This window comes from Silurus meridionalis, chromosome 13 (assembly GCF_014805685.1).
Source record: "Silurus meridionalis isolate SWU-2019-XX chromosome 13, ASM1480568v1, whole genome shotgun sequence".
In the NCBI taxonomy this organism is placed as follows: Eukaryota; Metazoa; Chordata; class Actinopteri; order Siluriformes; family Siluridae; genus Silurus; species Silurus meridionalis.
Window position 1 is genome coordinate 4897003 of NC_060896.1, and position 18456 is coordinate 4915458.

Consider the following 18456-nt stretch of genomic DNA (forward strand, 5'->3'; position numbering starts at 1 on the left):
TTGTAACTGCTCTAATACAAGATACACAAATTTGTATGGTCAAGCAAACAAAAACATGAACATGAATAATAGGACATGTGGCTTTGCATTGTTACATGATGTACAGCTGTTATCACTGAGGGTTTCCTCACTTGTTGGCAGCTATTCAGACAATAATGGCTGTATGTTGAGTTATTATTTCAGACAGTAAATCTGTACTGATATACAAGCTGCATGTTGACTACTCTAAATTATATCCTAGATTTATTTTTATAGTATTGTTACTTTAGAAGATACACTAAAATGGTTGCTGAAATGTAAGAGGTGTACAAGTATATATAGTATATGGAAGGTGGGTGTATTGTGGTTGGTGTTGAGAGGCCTGTGAGTGGCTTGGTCTGTCTGTGATTGGACATGGGGCAGGACAGAATTAGCGTGGGCGTTTATAAACCCGGAGTCCTAATTCTTATGTCTATGGGATCATATTTTCCTGTTTATTTTGGGTGCAGCTGTGCAGTGTGTTTTACTGCAAGACGTTAAGCCACAAACGTCTCTGTTAATTCTGTAAGTCTGAGACAGAAGGGCCAAATGTCCTATACTCCAGATAGTATATTTTCCAGTCAGTAATTTGCTACAGAGTATAATACACACCGCCCCTAAATCCTGGGACGGAATCTGTGTGTTTTCATTAATATTGTGTTGTTGTTGTTTTTTTCATTTCACATCATGGATTTTCTTACGTTTAAAACGGACCCTGGTTTTTCAGCGTACAGTAATTAGTGTCAATAACTACCAGCATCACACCTACTGTAAGAACACTACTAGATATTACAAATCAGGCTAATGGAAAAATTATAACGTCCTCTGCTTTGCATTATAAGTTGCAGCAGCTGCTAAAGGGCAAAAAAACATGTTTATCGTCCGGAAAATACAGCACGTGCATTTGAAGATGCACAATTAACTGTAATTACGCCTCGGTGGCTTTCGGTTCTTTTGTCTCCCAGCTGAAAGTCTTTTGAGAAAAACAAAAGGAGAGGAATAGAGAGAGAGAGAGAGAGAGAGAGAGAGAGTATGCAATAGCACGAGAGAAGGAAAGATGTTGACGCTTCTTTTCTTCCAGTTATAGAGATTTTGTTCAGGAGGAAGTTGAAAACAGTTTCATCAGGTGACCTCTCTCGGTTTCTTTTCGCAGTGTGTATGTGTATTGCTTCTTAGTAGTCTTTTACTTTTGATCTTGTTGGGACATTTGGCAGGACCCTATGAGTTTTATACAGCTTTATTATAAAGAAAATTACTTAAAAAAACCTGAAAAGGTTTGATTTTTGTGACAGAGATTAAGGTTATCGGTAGGTTTAAGTGTAGGACAGTGTTAATTAGTTGCATTAATAATTATATCAATGGAAGGTCTTTGGAAGGGTAGAAAGACAACCACATGTGTGTGTGTGTGTGTGTGTGTGGGTTGTGTTTGTGTGAACTTCCCCCAGAACAGTGCTCGAGGCAGCGCTTTCATCTAAGCAGTAACCTGTGGACTGTGTGACTCAAGGCGATGCAATTGCAGCTTTTGTCAGTACACTACTAATTAGAAAATTCCTGACCTCGAGCGAAATGTTTAATTATGTGTTGTGTCAACGAGTTTGCAGAGTTAATCCAGCCTGGATACACACTCCTGGATGCATGTGGCACAAAAACCCGACTAACAGTAACCTGGCGCTTAAGACTCCGGTCTAGACGGAGACGGAGACGGAGTTCGAGCTGACCTCATGATTCTACAACTCCAGGGTTTAGAAAAGAGAACGTGGCGAAAAACACGGTGTCTGTGTGCGGCTTAACAATGTGACAGAGTGAGATGAGGAGAAAAAAAAGAGTGAGAGAGAGAATGAGCTCAGAGGCAGTGATTCTTAGGCGTGAAAGGAAGGAAAGGGTTAAAGAGAAATTGAGCGGGGCTGCTTGGGGGCAGCAGCGCTGCAGAACATGGCAGTGTTCGTGCGAAGGCAAGTCATTTCCCGAAACACTGCAGACACAGCGCCTGAGGCACTGCGAAACCTTTGGAGACCAAAATGGCTTGCAGGAGTTAGAAGTAATAAGGTGTTTTTTTTTTCCCCTTCGCCTCCTTTCTCCTTGACTGAGATCGTGCGCCGTTGCTATGCATCGCCATGGAGCCTCGCTCTCGCTTTCTCGCACCGTTTTCTGTTTTATGTGCGGTATTAAGGCATGCGGCGAGCGGCCGTTTTGGAGATTTGTTGCTCTTTAGCTGAGGAGCGAATTGAGGTTGTTTGTTTTGAATGTAATTTCTCCATTTATCACAGCACTCGGAATAAGTCCGGCTGACTCCTTCCGTACTTCTTTCTTTTTTCACTTTTTTTTTCCCTCCCCCATTCGCAGAAACCCGGGCTCTGTAAATGAAACCGGTCCGTCATACCCAGCGTTTCCTCGCCGCCTGGCTCCTCCCTCACGTCTAACGCAGAGTGTCGTGAGCTCAAATGAGTCTCTGATTTACATTCGCGAAGTGCTCACTCCCCACCCGCACTCACTTTATAAAATTCCCACGACGGCCTGTAAAATACGATTTGAACACACGCGCACAGGTTTACTCGACTTACTGTGGCCTTCTCTCTGACCTGTAGTTCACAAAGCCTGGTCTCTCTCTCTCTTTTTTTTTTTCGTTCTCCGCTCCCGTGTTTGTGCTTCTTGGCTTCAAAGCGAGCTCTGGCCCTGTAATCCTCTCCGCGTACATCTGCAAATTATTATTCTAATTCTTTATACGTTTATTGGAGCCGAATAAACTCCACATCAAATACATCACTCGGGCGATGTCTCGAAACGCCCCCGGGCCAATCAGCCGACATCTGTTAACTCTTTCCAAAAATGTCCTCATCGGCCTTTTCTCCAGGCGGGAAAAGAGAGGGAGAGGGAGAGGGGGAAAGGGAAAAGAGCAGGCCTCTGGTCTTAATTAATGGCAGGAGTTATTATGGAGGTGGATTTTGGAGAGCGGGGGTCTGGTCCCGTGGTGCCGTCAGGGTTTGGAGGAGAGTGAGGCGGCACGGAGGTGACCGTGTGCTTCAGATTTTTACATCCTCGCAACGCCTCGGGCAGATGAACTCAACCCTCTCCATCTCGAGTCGAGGTAGCAGGATTTGCGCCGACGCACACGTACCGCGCTATTACGATAGTTAATAACCGATTCGACCGTCTCCAGGGGTGCACTCACAGCACGGGGACGCGATCTACTCGCTTTTATAATCCTTTCTCGGCTTCTAGTCACTTCTAAGAGTTGGCTTTAAATTGCAAGTATCACACTGAGATCGTAGGGACGAACAGAAAAAAACGTCTCTCTAAATGATGTGGCTTCACATTCAGTTTAATGGTGACGTCTTGAATTGTTTGATACTTTACTACACACCCTTTGTTCTGTGAAGGTCACAAAGTTTTTTTCTTTCTTTAACTAGGGTCCGGGTCAGTCTAAAATGACAAGGCTGGAGTGACTACCAGTATTATTGTGGAGATTTTATTATGATTTTAAATGTATTTACGCCTCCTAATGCTAGATTAGTTTATTATTTTGTTCTGGACCGTACAGACAAATAAGCATCTCTTTTCACATAAACATAAACATTTTTCACATTTACTTATGTATATGGTTGGTGGGTGTATCAAACAAATAATTAGGCTATGTTAGTAACTCGCGGTTGACCAATAGTGAATTTTTTGTACGGCTAGCTAGTTTAGATCGGAATTGCCGATAACCGATTAATCACCCGCTCGTTCTTATGATGGATACTGGGTAAAAAACAAACAGAGCACTCTATTTGAAATAGTACTAAAATAATAATAAAAAAAAAAAACAGAACTTAATCATGAATAAGTGCAAAAGGAAAAAATTAATGATATTAATAATATTATAATTAATAAATTATAAATAATAAATATAGTATAGCGCTCTCCGTGCAGCACGCTGTCTTGTGTGTAAAACCAAACAGCACGTGGCGGCAGTAATTCGCCCCTAGAGGCAGCTCTTATAATGACAGCAGAGCGGAACCCGGAAAAACTATCAGTATGAATTTATTTTTTTAATAGCCGATAGTTCCAAAAAACATACGTTCCATATGTGAGGGTGGGCAGTATTTGTTCAGCGAGCCATATTTTGGGGTCCTCTGATGTACAGGATTACACTTTTTTCAGACAGTTTTATATATAGTGTTATGTATATAGTGTGTTATCAGGTTTTATATACAGTGGTGATGCAGAGGAACCCAAACTAGAGTGAACATACCGTCATGTTTCACAGTTAAGAGTTAAACATCCTATGTTTTTTTTTTTTCCCTTCTCTTTCTCAGGTCAGCGCTCAAATAAAATATTCATTCCCCTACTCTGCTCTGTTTTTTGTCTGTTTTTCCTTTTTATTTTTTTTCTTCATTTTTTTTCTCACTGAAGCTTTCTATGTGCACATGACCACTTTCTGGAGCAGCTTTGGGTTCCAGTGATGGAGAACTCTAAATTTTACAGCTTACAATTTAATTCCATTGTATATAATTGTTAAGTCATGTCAAGTTTATTTCTATTGCGCTTTTCACAACAGACATTGTCTCAAAGCAGCTTTACAGAAATCAACAGTGAAGGTGAATGGTGTGTATTTGTCCCTGATGATCAGCCGTGGTGACTGTGGCAAGGAAAAACTCCCTTAGATGTTATGAGGAAGAAACCTTGAGAGGAACCAGACTGAAAAGGGGAACCCACCCTCATTTGGGTGATATCAAGTGTTTGATCATAAATCTTTAAACAATACAGAACACTGAAGAGAGAGATCTAACATGAGCACTGGAGTGTGTGAATATAAGTCATGTTCTTTCTACAGTCTTTTACAGATGTTTATAAAACTAGGAGCTACTGAGCAACTCATAAAATAGCTCAACATTTGTGATCATCACAGATCCAGCACCAGCTTCTCCATGCCAGAGTCTTTAAACACTCCAGGAGGTCCACTGTCCAAAACTCCACACATGTAGTGGGATCCAATTGGCACTGGTACGTCCCTAGATGGTTCGGGATGTTTGCGAGCTCGGCATCTACTTATAGTGTGAGAAATAATTATAAACAGGAATCACATATAGTTGGGGTGGCCGGATGTCCACATACTTTTGGTAATACACTGAATGTTTTGAGAATTTTTCGGTCTGTGTTCGTGTGAGGATCTTTTTAAGTCAGTAGAGACAATGGCCTTATAACCCATGATGAAATGCACATGTATCAGAAACTACCTCTGCATATTTTACACACACACACACACACACACACACACACACACACACACACACACACACTTTCTACATACCTTTGTACGACATTACATTGCACACTTACACACACACTGTTTTCTGTACAAATGACAATACATTTACATTTATGGCATTTGGACAGTTAAGGATTAGGGGCCTTGCTCAAGGGCCCAGCAAACTCAGGACCTTTCAATCACCACTGAGCTACATCTTCTCAATAAACTCTTGAATCTTGATCCTTGAACCAGTCTAGCTTGCTGTCAAAAACAGGTATTGATTCATTATTATTATTTGTAGATAAAACACTGCATTCTGTATTGGCAATGAAATATTTCCTATTCATAATATCGTAAATCTGTGGCCTGATGTTACTTGAAATGTTTGAAATGTTCGTCTTTCCTTTAAATTATAAACGTCCTTTAAAAGAGAGAGAAAGAGGGAGGAAATTAAATTTCAGAATTAGAATACTTTATTGATCCCTTTATTGATCCAGTAAAAGATCAAAGTAACGATTGAAGTAAAAGTACTAATAAGATATGTAAATAAATGTCCATATTAAGGTATAATTTGACACTATTCTCTTATAGTATATATCTATGGTATATTTAGCAATGTGGACGCTAATCTACTGTCTCCAAATTGACCAGATGCACAGTGCAATTATGGGTACACCGCCTTTTATACGATACACCTTTACATCCCGATGCAGTGCATTGTGGGATATCAGGGCCACGAATTATTCTTTATAAAGAAAAGGAAGTGGCTTTAAGAGTAGAGCTGAAATCTCTGTCCTCTTCTTGGTGTGAGCTCTGACTACTTCCTGTCCTAGAATCTGACCAATCACTGTCCAGCTTTCTGATCTAAGAGTAAGTTTGAAACTCTCTCTTTCTCTCTCTGTCTCACGGCTGTGTTAAAGATGGAGAAATGTTCACGGCATGTGTGTGGGTTAGTCCTGATAGGGGGTCTCTGTCCCCCCCACCCCCCACCGTCAATTCAGCCATTATTTACCCATAATGCTCAGTGCCGGGGCTTTTCCCCCAGAGACAGTTAAATACCCACACAGGTCTGCGAGCCAAACGCTGCACTAATGTCTTATTAGCCTGCGTGTGTGAACACATTATTACCAGATTAGTCTTCATCCACACTCACACACAGACACATCACCTCTCACCATGCTCATGATGGACGTTCGTGTGTGTGTGTGTGTGTGTGTGTGTGTGTGTGTGTGTGTTTATTGACAGCAGGTTGTCAGCAGCAGTTTTGGAGGTGCAACTGCAAACTCACACCACTGTGGCCCTCACTGCAGCCCTGTGTGTGTGTGTGTGTGTGTGTGTGTGTGTGTGTGTGTGTGTGTTCTCATTGTTGTTGAAATCACCAAATCCTTTCTTTCTTTCTTTCTTTCTTTCTTTCTTTCTTTCTTTCTTTCTTTCTTTCTTTCTTTCTTTCTTTTTCTTTTACCTCTTCTTCTTCTTCTTCTTCTAAGGTGTCTTTCTTACCCCTTAACCTCGAACTTTATAAATCTTTCTTTATTTTTCTTTTTTGACTTCTTAGTCTTCTTCTCCTTCTCCTTCCTCTAATCTCTTTTTGACTACTTAGTGTGTACAGATGTGTTGTGTATGTGTTGTGTTGTGTGTGTGTGTGTGTGTCTGTGTGTGTGTGTGTGTGTGTTGTGTGTGTGTTGTAGGATGGATATGTTGTATGACATCATGCCTGCCAGCTGCCATCGCAGATGAAATGACAGTTGCTGCTGTAGGCGTGTGGATCTACTTTTCTCTCTTTCTTTCTTCTCTTTCTTTTCCTTTGCTGTTTTCTCTCAGTTTTGACTTTACAGAGTTTCGAGGTCTGCATCAGGCTGATCTTCAGACTGGAGTGAGCAGCATCAGTGAGCAGTCGTGTGTGGAGCATCATGCTTAGTTTCAGCGCACACTGAACTGTCAGATGCTTTTTTTCTCTCAACATGAGCTTGCAATATGTGGGAGAGACCACGAATACACGTGTGTGTCTCATTCTGCTTCTCTTCCTCTTTCTCTGTCTCATCCTCTCATCCTTTTTCTCTCACTCATTCTCTTTCTTTCTCTCTTTCTCTGTCTCATCCTCTCATCCTTTTTCTCTCACTCATTCTCTTTCTTTCTCTTTTCTCTTTCTCATCCTCTTATCCTTTTCTCTCACTCATTCTCTTTCTTTCTCTCTTTCTCTTTCTCATCCTCTCATCCTTTTCTCTCACTCATTCTCTTTCTTTCTCTCTTTCTCTGTTTTATCCTCTCATCCTTTTCTCTCACTCATTCTCTTCTTTCTCTTTTCTCTTTCTCATCCTCTCATCCTTTTCTCTCACTCATTCTCTTTCTTTCTCTTTTCTCTTTCTCATCCTCTCATCCTTTTCTCTCACTCATTCTCTTTCTTTCTCTCTTTCTCTGTCTCATCCTCTCATCCTTTTCTCTCACTCGTTCTCTTTCTTTCTCTGTCTCATCCTCTCATCCTTTTCTCTCACTCATTCTCTTTCTTTCTCTCTTTCTCGCTCAGCCTCTTATCATTTTACTCTTACTCATTTTCTTTCCTCCTTTCTTTCGTTCGTTCGTTCTTTCTTTCTTTCTTTCTTTCTTTCTTTCTTTCTCTTTCTTTCTTCTCTTTCTTTTCCTTTGCTGTTTTCTCTCAGTTTTGACTTTACAGAGTTTCGAGGTCTGCATCAGGCTGATCTTCAGACTGGAGTGAGCAGCATCAGTGAGCAGTCGTGTGTGGAGCATCATGCTTAGTTTCAGCGCACACTGAACTGTCAGATGCTTTTTCTCTCAACATGAGCTTGCAATATGTGGAGAGACCACGAATACACGTGTGTGTCTCATTCTGCTTCTCTTCCTCTTTCTCTGTCTCATCCTCTCATCCTTTTCTCTCACTCATTCTCTTTCTTTCTCTCTTTCTCTGTCTCATCCTCTCATCCTTTTCTCTCACTCATTCTCTTTCTTTCTCTTCTCATCCTCTCATCCTTTTCTCTCACTCATTCTCTTTCTTTCTTTCTCTTTCTTTCTCTGTCTCATCCTCTCATCCTTTTCTCTCACTCATTCTCTTTCTTTCTTTCTCTTTCTTTCTCTGTCTCATCCTCTCATCCTTTTCTCTCACTCATTCTCTTCTTTCTCTTTTCTCTTTCTCATCCTCTCATCCTTTTCTCTCACTCATTCTCTTTCTTTCTCTCTTTCTCTTTCTCATCCTCTCATCCTTTTCTCTCACTCATTCTCTTTCTTTCTCTCTCTTTCTCATCCTCTCATCCTTTTCTCTCACTCATTCTCTTTTCTCTCTTTCTTTCTCTGTCTCATCCTCTCATCCTTTTCTCTCACTCATTCTCTTCTTTCTCTTTTCTCTTTCTCATCCTCTCATCCTTTTCTCTCACTCATTCTCTTTTCTCTCTTTCTCTTTCTCGCTCAGCCTCTTATCATTTTACTCTTACTCATTTTCTTTCCTCCTTTCTTTCTTTCTTTCTCTCTTTCTTTCTTCTCTTTCTTTCTCTTTCTTTCTTTCTTTCTTTCTTTCTTTCTTTCTCGGTTTCATCCTCCTATCCTTTTTCTCACTCATTCCCTTTCTTTCTCTCTTTCTTAGTTTCATCCTCTTTTCTTTGTCTCATCCTCTTTCTTTCTTACTTTCTTTCTTTCTTTCTTTCTTTCTTTCTTTCTTTCTTACTTTCTCTTTTTGTCTTATCCTTTTCTTTCTCTTGCTCTTTTCTCTGTTTCATCTACTTATTGTCTGTCCTGTTCTCTTTTCTGTTTCATCCTCTCTCTCTCTCTCTCTCTCTCTCTCTCTCTCTCTCTCTCTCTCTCTCTCTCTCTCTCTCTCTCTCTCTCTCTCTCATTCTCTCATCATCTCATTGTCTCACTTTTTCCTCCATTCTCTCAAGATGTCAATTGTCTCTCTCACACACACACACACACACACACACACACACACACACACACACACACACACACACACACACACTTGCTGTTTTATAAGAGAATAAAGGTGGTTGTTATTAGGTCGGTATAAAAGGGCTTGTATGCTTTTTCTCCAGCTGGACAGCTGCATTTGATTGGCCTGGGCGATGATTGGCAGTAATTGCCATGGCAGCAGGCAGAGCGGCTTTTCACACAGAGGTCATCTCTGATTGGCCTGATGAGGCAGCTGCAGGTGTCCTCCTTTCCCCTGAGGGATCTCTGTCTGTCACACACTCACTCAGCCTTGACACACACTCCACCTGTGCAAAGCCGAACTTTCTTACTCTTACACACACACACACACACACACACACACACACACACACACACACACACACACACACACTGTTTTATGAGAGCATTAAGGTGGTTGTTATTAGGTCGATATAAAAGGCCTTGTATGCGTTTCAGACCAAAGGCACAGTATGAACTTTGACCAGAGCCAGATGTTCGCAATCACAGCCGTCGCTGCCTCCATGATCCGTGTTTATGGAGCATAATACCTCTAATTGTGAGCGAATGGATGGAGGTGGATCAGACATGGCTGCCTGATTCATGCCAAACATTGTGGCTTGTGTTTTTGGGTTCTTTTGTGTTTTTCATGTCTTTCATCTTAGGAAATTCGGTGAAGTCTGATTTTAAACGATTCAAGCCTAAAAATAAGAAAAATGTGAATTTTTTTTTTCCTCCTAATTGTTGACTTCTGTGAAGGTTTTTTTTCCCCTCCTAAAACTGAATCACAAACCATCGGCGTTTTACACAGTTTTATAGAATGTCTTTGGATGCTCAAAGACGACCAACCCCAATTTCATTTTCATTTTATACAAATAATAATTAAAAAACATCCCAAAATTTCCAGAATGCGGGTTGTATATAATACACATTGTCATGTGTGAATGTATTGAATTGTTTCTTGCCCATGTTTGTGATCTGATCCGTAACACTCGATTCTCACTCTGGTTCTCGGTTTTCTCTGTAGGTGTCGGGGAGCTCGGCGGGTTCTCCAGCCTCGTCGCTGTCGTCCTCGCGCCAGTTCCACCGGCAGCGAATCACGCGCGTGAACCTCAGGGACTTCATATTCTACCTGGAGCAGGAGCGAGAGACGAGCCGATCTCTCCTGCTCTACCGTGCTCTGCTGAAGTAGCTAACATCCACCGTGTTAACATTAACCCGACACGAAATAAACTCAAAGCAACATGGAATCGGTAGCCAACCCGCAGCGACCTCCAGCTTCCTCCTGCACACGTGCCTTCAGCCAGGTTTCAGCTCTCCTGCTTCCTGTGGCCCTCATCACATCTTCATCGCTTTATTTATTTATTCCAAAATTCGACACGGTGAAGACATTTTTCACATTTCTTTTCCATGTCGTCATAAAAAAACGATCTTGGATCGAAAGCTTGTCTATTTAGGATGAGTTTGAAAAGAAAAAAAAAAATCGAGCTTTGATCGTCAATGTGTTTGAGAGCAGCGCTACGTGTTCGAGGCGTTGCAACACTATATAAGATATATAAGTCATATGAGGTTTATGCAGCATTATTTATACACACTAAATTCATGACATTCAGGAACTTCAGACTAACAAAAAAGTCCAAAACGGTATTTATTTATTAATTTATTTAACCCCTCCAGACCCCGAATAATTTCTGGTCAAAAGATTTCACAGAGAAAACGTATGAAAGATTTGTTTATAATCATCAAAATTATTGTCTCATCATAACTTGGCACAAAAAAGCCACGAATTTATGAAATTTGGTCAGGTTTATGTGTTAGCATGCAACAAATGTTCTGCACCATGTTACAGAATCGACGTAAAACCGGGTTAAAGAAACAGACCCGTTGCTAATAGAGACTAGGGTAAAAAGGCCAGCAGTACAGACTTTGAAGGCTATGGGCAGATTAGATTGACATGGCAGCACATAGAGGCTGAAATCTGATTGGACAAAAATTTTAACATCCACATACACGTACTGGAAGCAGAGCAGCCAAGAGAAACACTACAAAATAAAGAGATTAAACTGTTGGGAATAAATTAATACAATTTCATGGAACAAATATTAGAATTTAGGTTGTAAATGTAGGTCAGTGCTTCTGATAGTGTTTAGGCCAGCAGAGAAGGCTTTAGCCAGCAGAGAAGGCTTTGCTGGCCCTGACCGCCCGCCGCTGTGGTACACGTAACAAATCTACTTTATGATGGAGCTCCAAACCAATTCTGAACCCTTCTTCACTCTTCAAAGACATCTGTAGTCCTAAACCTTACCTAATATAATTCAAAACAAATCTCTCGGGCCTGTGGGACTAAATATCCACCCATTAAACACTAACATGTTCCTTTCCACTTCATTATATAATGAAAGAAAAACTCTATAAATCGTGAATTGAGCTTTAATGCACCTTTTACAGGGTCTGAAGGGGTTAAAAAAAACATCTAATAATTGATAACTACAAAATAATTTTAGGTCAATGATGTAAATATATATATTATATTATATAACGCACGTGTAAACTTCTCCATTTCAAACGTTTTAATCAACGGTCACACGCCACTCATCAATACAGCAATACGCAATCCGCCTGTGAAGTGTTCCGGCTAATGTTTTGTGTCCGTGTGCCGTCTGTGGTGCTTTTTCTAATGTCTCTAATTATGTTCATGATCGTTGAACACGGCAGCTTCACAACAGAGTAATCCTGGAGTGCAGGAGTGTGAGATTTCAGAGTAAAGATAAAGACAGAAGTCTATAAGAAAATATAATCTAAAGGTCCTAATAAATCATTAGAGGAATGGATTTTACATGCTATAAAGTCAACTCCAAAATTAATGGCACCTGAAAATCAGCACAAAGGACCCAGGATTTGCTCAGTAGCATCTAAGAAAAGATTGTGAATTATTCTTTCTGGTCTATTTGGGTCACTTTAGCTGCATTACTCAAGTGGAATTGGCCCAGATCGCATTTTATTTCATCATGACAAAACCACAGTACAATTTTGTAAAATCGTGAATGGAATGAGATCGAAAAAGAAAACGGTCTTAAATTCCACACTATTTGATCAAAAGTATTGGGAAGACCCGTTTCTTTTAACCACATGTGGTTGTTCCTCAAACTGTTTGCACAAAGATGGAGGTGCACAATTGTAAAGGACTTCTTTGAATTTTGTAGAATCAAATTTTCCCTTCACTTGAACTAGGAGACCCAAAACTGTTCCACCATGACAATGTCAATGTTCACAAATCCAGCTCCATGAAGATATGCTTTACATGGTTTGGATGATGTGGAAGACCTTGAGTGGCCTGCTTTAAAGCTTGGACTTTCGACCCGAGTAAACATCTCTGTTACAAAATATTGGAGTGGAAAATATTGTTTAAGATCCAGCAGGTCTTTGTGCTCGTTGTGTTGCACGGTGCCTGTAATTGATAATGGAGTTGACTGAACGTATTCAGAACATTCAACATAAAAGTATACATTTTATGAACCTTTTAAATGTGATTCGTTCAGCAAGGAAGAATAAAGTCAAGGATTTTGGGGAACATATCTATAGGAAGCATATATTAAAAATCTTATCGTTCTTTTTACCAAATCGGAGTTCAGTTAAAGCAGTGGTTCTCAAGTGGTTCTGTCCGCCGTAACCACGAAAAAATGCTAAGTGCTAACCAATAACATCAAATTGCATCAAGATCAAAAATAAAAGTGTAGTTATTACTTTACCTTACTGTCACTTTGCAGTCTGTGCAAAACAGAGCAAATTCAAATGGCAAGTCAAGAAGAAGAATTACATAATTTCAGCTTGTGCTCTGTGAGATAACTGTCAAGAATCTTGAAGACCTCATCCGCTGTGGGTCTAGATTAAAAATACATCGAACAGGCATAACATTATGACCACCTGCCTAATATTGTGTTGGTCCCCCTTTTGCTGCCAAAACAGTCCTGATCCATTAAACATCAACATCATGAACTTCTTCAGCAGTTTGAGCTACAGGAGCTCGTCTGTTGGATCGGACCACACGGTCCAGCCTTCACTCCCCTTCGTTCACCACTGTTCCTTCCTTTGACCCAGTCGTCTAGTCATCACAAAATCCTTACGCTTGCCCATTTTTCCTGCTTCTTACACGTCAACTTCGAGAACAAAATGTTCACTTGCCATGATGAAGAGATCATAATGTTATAATGTCATAATGTTATGCCTGATTGGTGTGATAGAGAAAAGCATTAATAAATAATAATGAAAAAAACATATAAAGCCTTACCTGCCATATCAATATTTCTCACTTGAAGAACCACTGAATTAAGAACAAAACGATGAGAAAACGAACGCCGGTTCCTGAACCCAGTCCTGAATCTTTCCCAGTGTTTTGAATTTTGATATTCCAGTGTATTCAGTTCCCTCGTGTAATTTCACTACGTTAGTGTATTTATAAATGCACAGTTTGTATGTTTCCACCTCCTGGAGTTCGGAAGTGCGAGCGTGCACTACAGCAGCACCGACACTGAGCTCACACTGTATCAGTAAATGTACATGCTGTTACCAAACCGTCACACGTTCACATGCTCGTCACGTCCTGCCAGGCGTCCCACTCCTGACTCACCACGACGTCCTCATCAGTGTAAACACGTCCAAACCGTCCGATTTGCAGATTCACCATGCAGCTATTTTAGACTTTAAAAAAAACACATATTGGACTCGTTAGACCGGACGATTCAGACTTTACGACATCGAGGCAGCCATTTTTTTCTGTTTTGTTTCCAAATAGAGGCGATGAACCGAGACACGGTCTGAATTTTAGTGCACCAGACGCTATGAGCCTAATATAGAGAGCAGCTATATAACCACCAGTTTAGCATCGGGCAAATGACATGGTAAAAAGTTATGTCTCAATGGGAAATGTAGTTTCTGACATTACCTGGCACACTTAGCTATAAATATTTTGCTAATAAGGTTCACTACAAGCTTTACCTGTTAGCTACATTCTAGCGTAATCAGGTCTTAGCTAATCGTCTACATTTACACTAAGCTAGAAATTGTGTTTGTAATTGGTTGAGTGATTATTATTATAAATTTTCTCCTGGTTCTAGAAGTTTGCTCACTGAAGTTCAGCTTTTGTTTTGTAGCACTTATTTAGAAGAAAGAAAAAAATCCAGACTTTATATTGTATAGAAAATGAACAGAAGATGGTTTTCTCACTCACTAAAACCAGATGTTAATGTTAATTGAGATTTCTGCTATCCAAAGCTACACTATACGGAAAAAAAGTATTGGGACACTTGACTTTTCCAGCCAGATGTTTTTCTGCCCCAAACTGTTACACAAATTTGTAGGCACACAATTGTATAGAATATTTTTGGATGCTGTAGCATGAAATTTTTCCTTCACTTGAACTATGACACAAAGCCCAGCTCCATGAAGATCTGCTTTACATGGGTTGGAGAGGAAGATCTCCTGCTATAGAGCTATTACACCCTATTGAACACCTTGGTTGAATGTGAACGCTGACTGCACTTTAGGCCTCCTCACCTCACCTACTTCACTACCTTGACTTGACTTGACTTGACTTGACTACCTGAATTTACTAACACGCATTTTGCTGAATGAGCACAAATCTCCACAAGCACACTCCAAAATCTATTGGAACATCTTCCTGGAAAAGTTTATTGTAACATGAAATGGAAACTAAATGTGGAACGGGATGTTCAAAAAGCACATTTTATGGTCCGGTGTTCACAATCTTTTGGCTGTATTGTTGTTTTTTCAGCGATACTCATGAACGCATTTTGATAGTGAAATCACATTTCCTCTCTTCATCACCCCTGAAGACTGTAGCTCTTATTTAACACACACACATTTTCACACACTCATGATGTCAGAGCCGCTGGTTTTTTTTCTTCAGTTGTATTTTGCACTGAATTGAATTATAAAGTCGAATTTAAAGGTTTGTGTATAAAAAATACTTTTTTTTTTTTAACTTCACCTCGACGTCACGCTCAAACAAATGTCATTACCACAGATTTCGCTGCGAGTCTCTGACGGTTCTACATTCAGTCTGGTCCTGAAAAAAGAGCGCTTTATTTCTATGCACATTTTATTTTATTTTTTGTTTTGTTGTTATTATTGCTTTGTAATTTATAATGTTTTTTTTAACAGGCAATGTCAGAATTTTTTTCATAGTTTTTTTATTACACATTTTTTTAAACAGCACTATTTCTTTGATTTAAAAATATAAAAAAAAGAGAATATATATATATATATATATATATATATATATATATATATATATATATATATATATATATATATATATATAAAATACTGAGATGTTATGTTACTAATGTATTTCAGCAATGTGCTGTGTTCAGCTCTGCACCTTCGCCAGTATTGCAGTAAAAGGGAAGTTTTTATTATTATTTCAATGTCGTTGTTGCTCATTGGGATTGACATCTACCACGTTTCAACGCGGTTCGATTACGGGAACAGTCTAAGAACAAACGCTAGTACTTTAAAACAAAGCACAAATTAACCTATATGTCCGGTTGTGACGATTTTAATAATTATTTTTTATGGTTTCCGATTTTCGAGCAGGACATTTCTACTCCAGCTTTTTAGCCAAAATGTTATGAGGATTAAAGTTAGGAAAGTATTACTGATGTTGGCAAAATATCGACGTTTCAACGGATGAATAATTTGTAAATATTGTTTACAAGACCATGTGTTTATTAGAACGACCTTATTTTTGGTAAAACTCTGTACATATCTGGAATTTTTTTCCTGTTTGTGTGAAGAAGAAAAAAATCAAAAACGACAAACTTCTGTATTTGTACCTATTTTGTAAAGAAATAAATGAGCTGTTTACTAAACAAAACACCTGCTTTGAGTGCTGCGTTCTTGATTGCTTGAAGAGTGAAGAGTCGGGTACAAACAGCAGGGACATGTCCTTTAGAGCCCCGCTCGGGTCTGTAAACGTGTGTCCTGCTCCCGCAACGTGTGTGTCCCTTACGCAACGTGTCCCGCTCCCGCAACCTGTGTCCCACTCCCGCCTGCTTACACAACGTGTGTCTCACTCCTGCAATTTGTGTCCCGCTCCCGCAACCTGTGTCCCGCTCCCGCAACGTGTGTCCCGCTCCCGCAACGTGTGTCCCGCTTATGCAACGTGTGTCCCGCTCTTGCACACTCCCGCAACGTGTGTCCTGCTTCCACAACGTGTCCCGCTTGCTCCCGCATTCTTTGTATCCACTCCCGCCTTCTCCTGCAAACATTCTGTCAATGTTTATAAAGATTGCATAAAAATTTATCCAAACGTTTGGGATTAATTTACAGAATAATAACAGACATAAACTAAGGTAAAGATGTTTTGCAGACATAATGCTAATGTGAAGCCCCACACATGACAAACAACTTAGGATTTTTATAATTATTATTTTATTAACCTTAAAAAACTCAACTTATAAACAACTTTTAAACAAAACATTACAACTAGTGGGATCTGCGGGATTGGCAGGCCTTGCGCTTTATATGATTGGCCGCCCACGACAAAGACGAAACCACCCATTCCCATGAGACTTTCATTGGGTCCTGCGGGACCTGTGGGATCCCAATCCCAATGCAGCTCTCTGTTAGTGAGCAGGAAGTTGGGGATCAAGCCCCGGTATCACCAAGCTGTCACTCTTGGGGCCCTTGAGCAAGGCCCTTAACTCTCTGTGCTCCAGGGGCACTGTATCATGGCTGACCCTGCGCGCTGACTCCAGCTTCTTAACATCAAATAAAGAATTTCACTGTGCTGTAATGTGACCAGTATAAAGCACTTTCTTTCTTTGGGAGTACTGGCATGATCTAAAAAAATATTTTCAGCACTTTACATAACATTTGGGAAGTTCAGTGGTTAAAATGGTGGATTTATGACCAGCCATGAGCTTAAATTCCAGCACCATCAATTGCCGCTGCTGGGCCCTTGAGCAAGGCCCTCAACTCTCAGGTGTATAAATGAGATAACTCTTGACATGATTTGCTTTGGATAAAAGGTGTCTGCCACATAGTTGCAAATGTTTTAGCTTGGTTTGACTCATTTAGAAAAAAATCCTCAGAAGAGGAGGCAAGTGCAGAAATTTGTGTGAACGGAGATGTAGGGACGTGAGCATAAACGAGTGAAAAACAGTCGATGACAAAAAAGCATGAAGGTCAAATATGAGACTTTATATACTGGTGCTCATTATCTGGGAATCAGGTGCGAAGATCTTTGTGCAGTGGCCGAAAGGAGGAAGGAAAGGTGCTTTATACATGTCACTTGTACTTTACAGCACATAAAATTCTTTATTTGCATATCCCAGTGATGTTAGGAAGCTGGGAACAGGGCATTGGGTCAGCCATGATACAGCACCCCTAAACCACAGTGGGTTAAGGGCCCCAAGAGCGGCAGCTTGGTGATACCAGGGCTGGAACCCCAATCTTCTGACCAGTAACCCAGAGCTTTAATCACTGAGCTACCACTTCACATAGTCCCAATTCTCTCTCAGCATAAAGCTGAAATCTTCAGGGGGGGACCCAAGTGTTTTTTCATCACATTTACAAGCAGTTCTTGGTTTAAACATTAAAGTTTTTTAACTGTTTAAACAATGAAAGAAATAATCACTAGGGATAAAGCAGTGTTTACAGTATATGGACAAAACTTTGTGGAGACCTGACCATGAAAATCAAGTGCTTTTTGAACGTCCTACTCCACCTCCATTCTTCTAGGAAGATGCTCCACTAGATTTTATGGAGATCTGTGCTCATTCAGACACAAGGGTGTGAGTAAAGTCAGGTACTGATGTAGGTGAGGTGAGGAGGCTTGGGGTGCAGTCAGTGTTCACATTCATCCCAAATTCATACAATTGTGTGCCTTTGGGAAGAACCACATACGACTGGGAAATTCAGGTGTCTTGAATATTGCTGGTTGTTTTGATTAGTTCAAAATAATCTGTGCTTCTGCACTAATCATAACGTCAGTGTGTTAAAAGGTCTGAAGTGGTTGTCGGGTTGAGCCTAACATTCCTCAATATTATTACTCCATATGTTTTAGTTCCTTGAACTTTCACTGTAGTTACTCAATAATTGATGGAGGTTACTGATTAATATTCTGTAATGGGAGTGGCTCATGATAACCAGAGACATGGTTCACGATTCAGGCATCACACTGCGTAAACAGGTGTGATAGACAGAATAACATGATGTAAATGGTCTAATTATTTCACAGTTAGGTCTTTAAAATGAATGACACAATTGAA

General features: G+C 40.2%; 1 protein-coding gene across 1 annotated transcript in view; it reads left to right on the forward strand.

Annotated features, from left to right (window-relative positions):
* LOC124395805 (transcription initiation factor TFIID subunit 4-like) overlaps positions 1 to 10650 on the forward strand; it is a 94014-nt gene extending 83364 nt beyond the window's left edge. Inside the window, 1 exon segment of the mRNA XM_046864655.1 lies at positions 10191 to 10650. Within this exon segment, the coding sequence (XP_046720611.1) occupies positions 10191 to 10355 (165 nt within the window). The 3' untranslated portion in view covers positions 10356 to 10650.
* The last annotated feature ends 7806 nt before the right edge of the window (positions 10651 to 18456 follow it).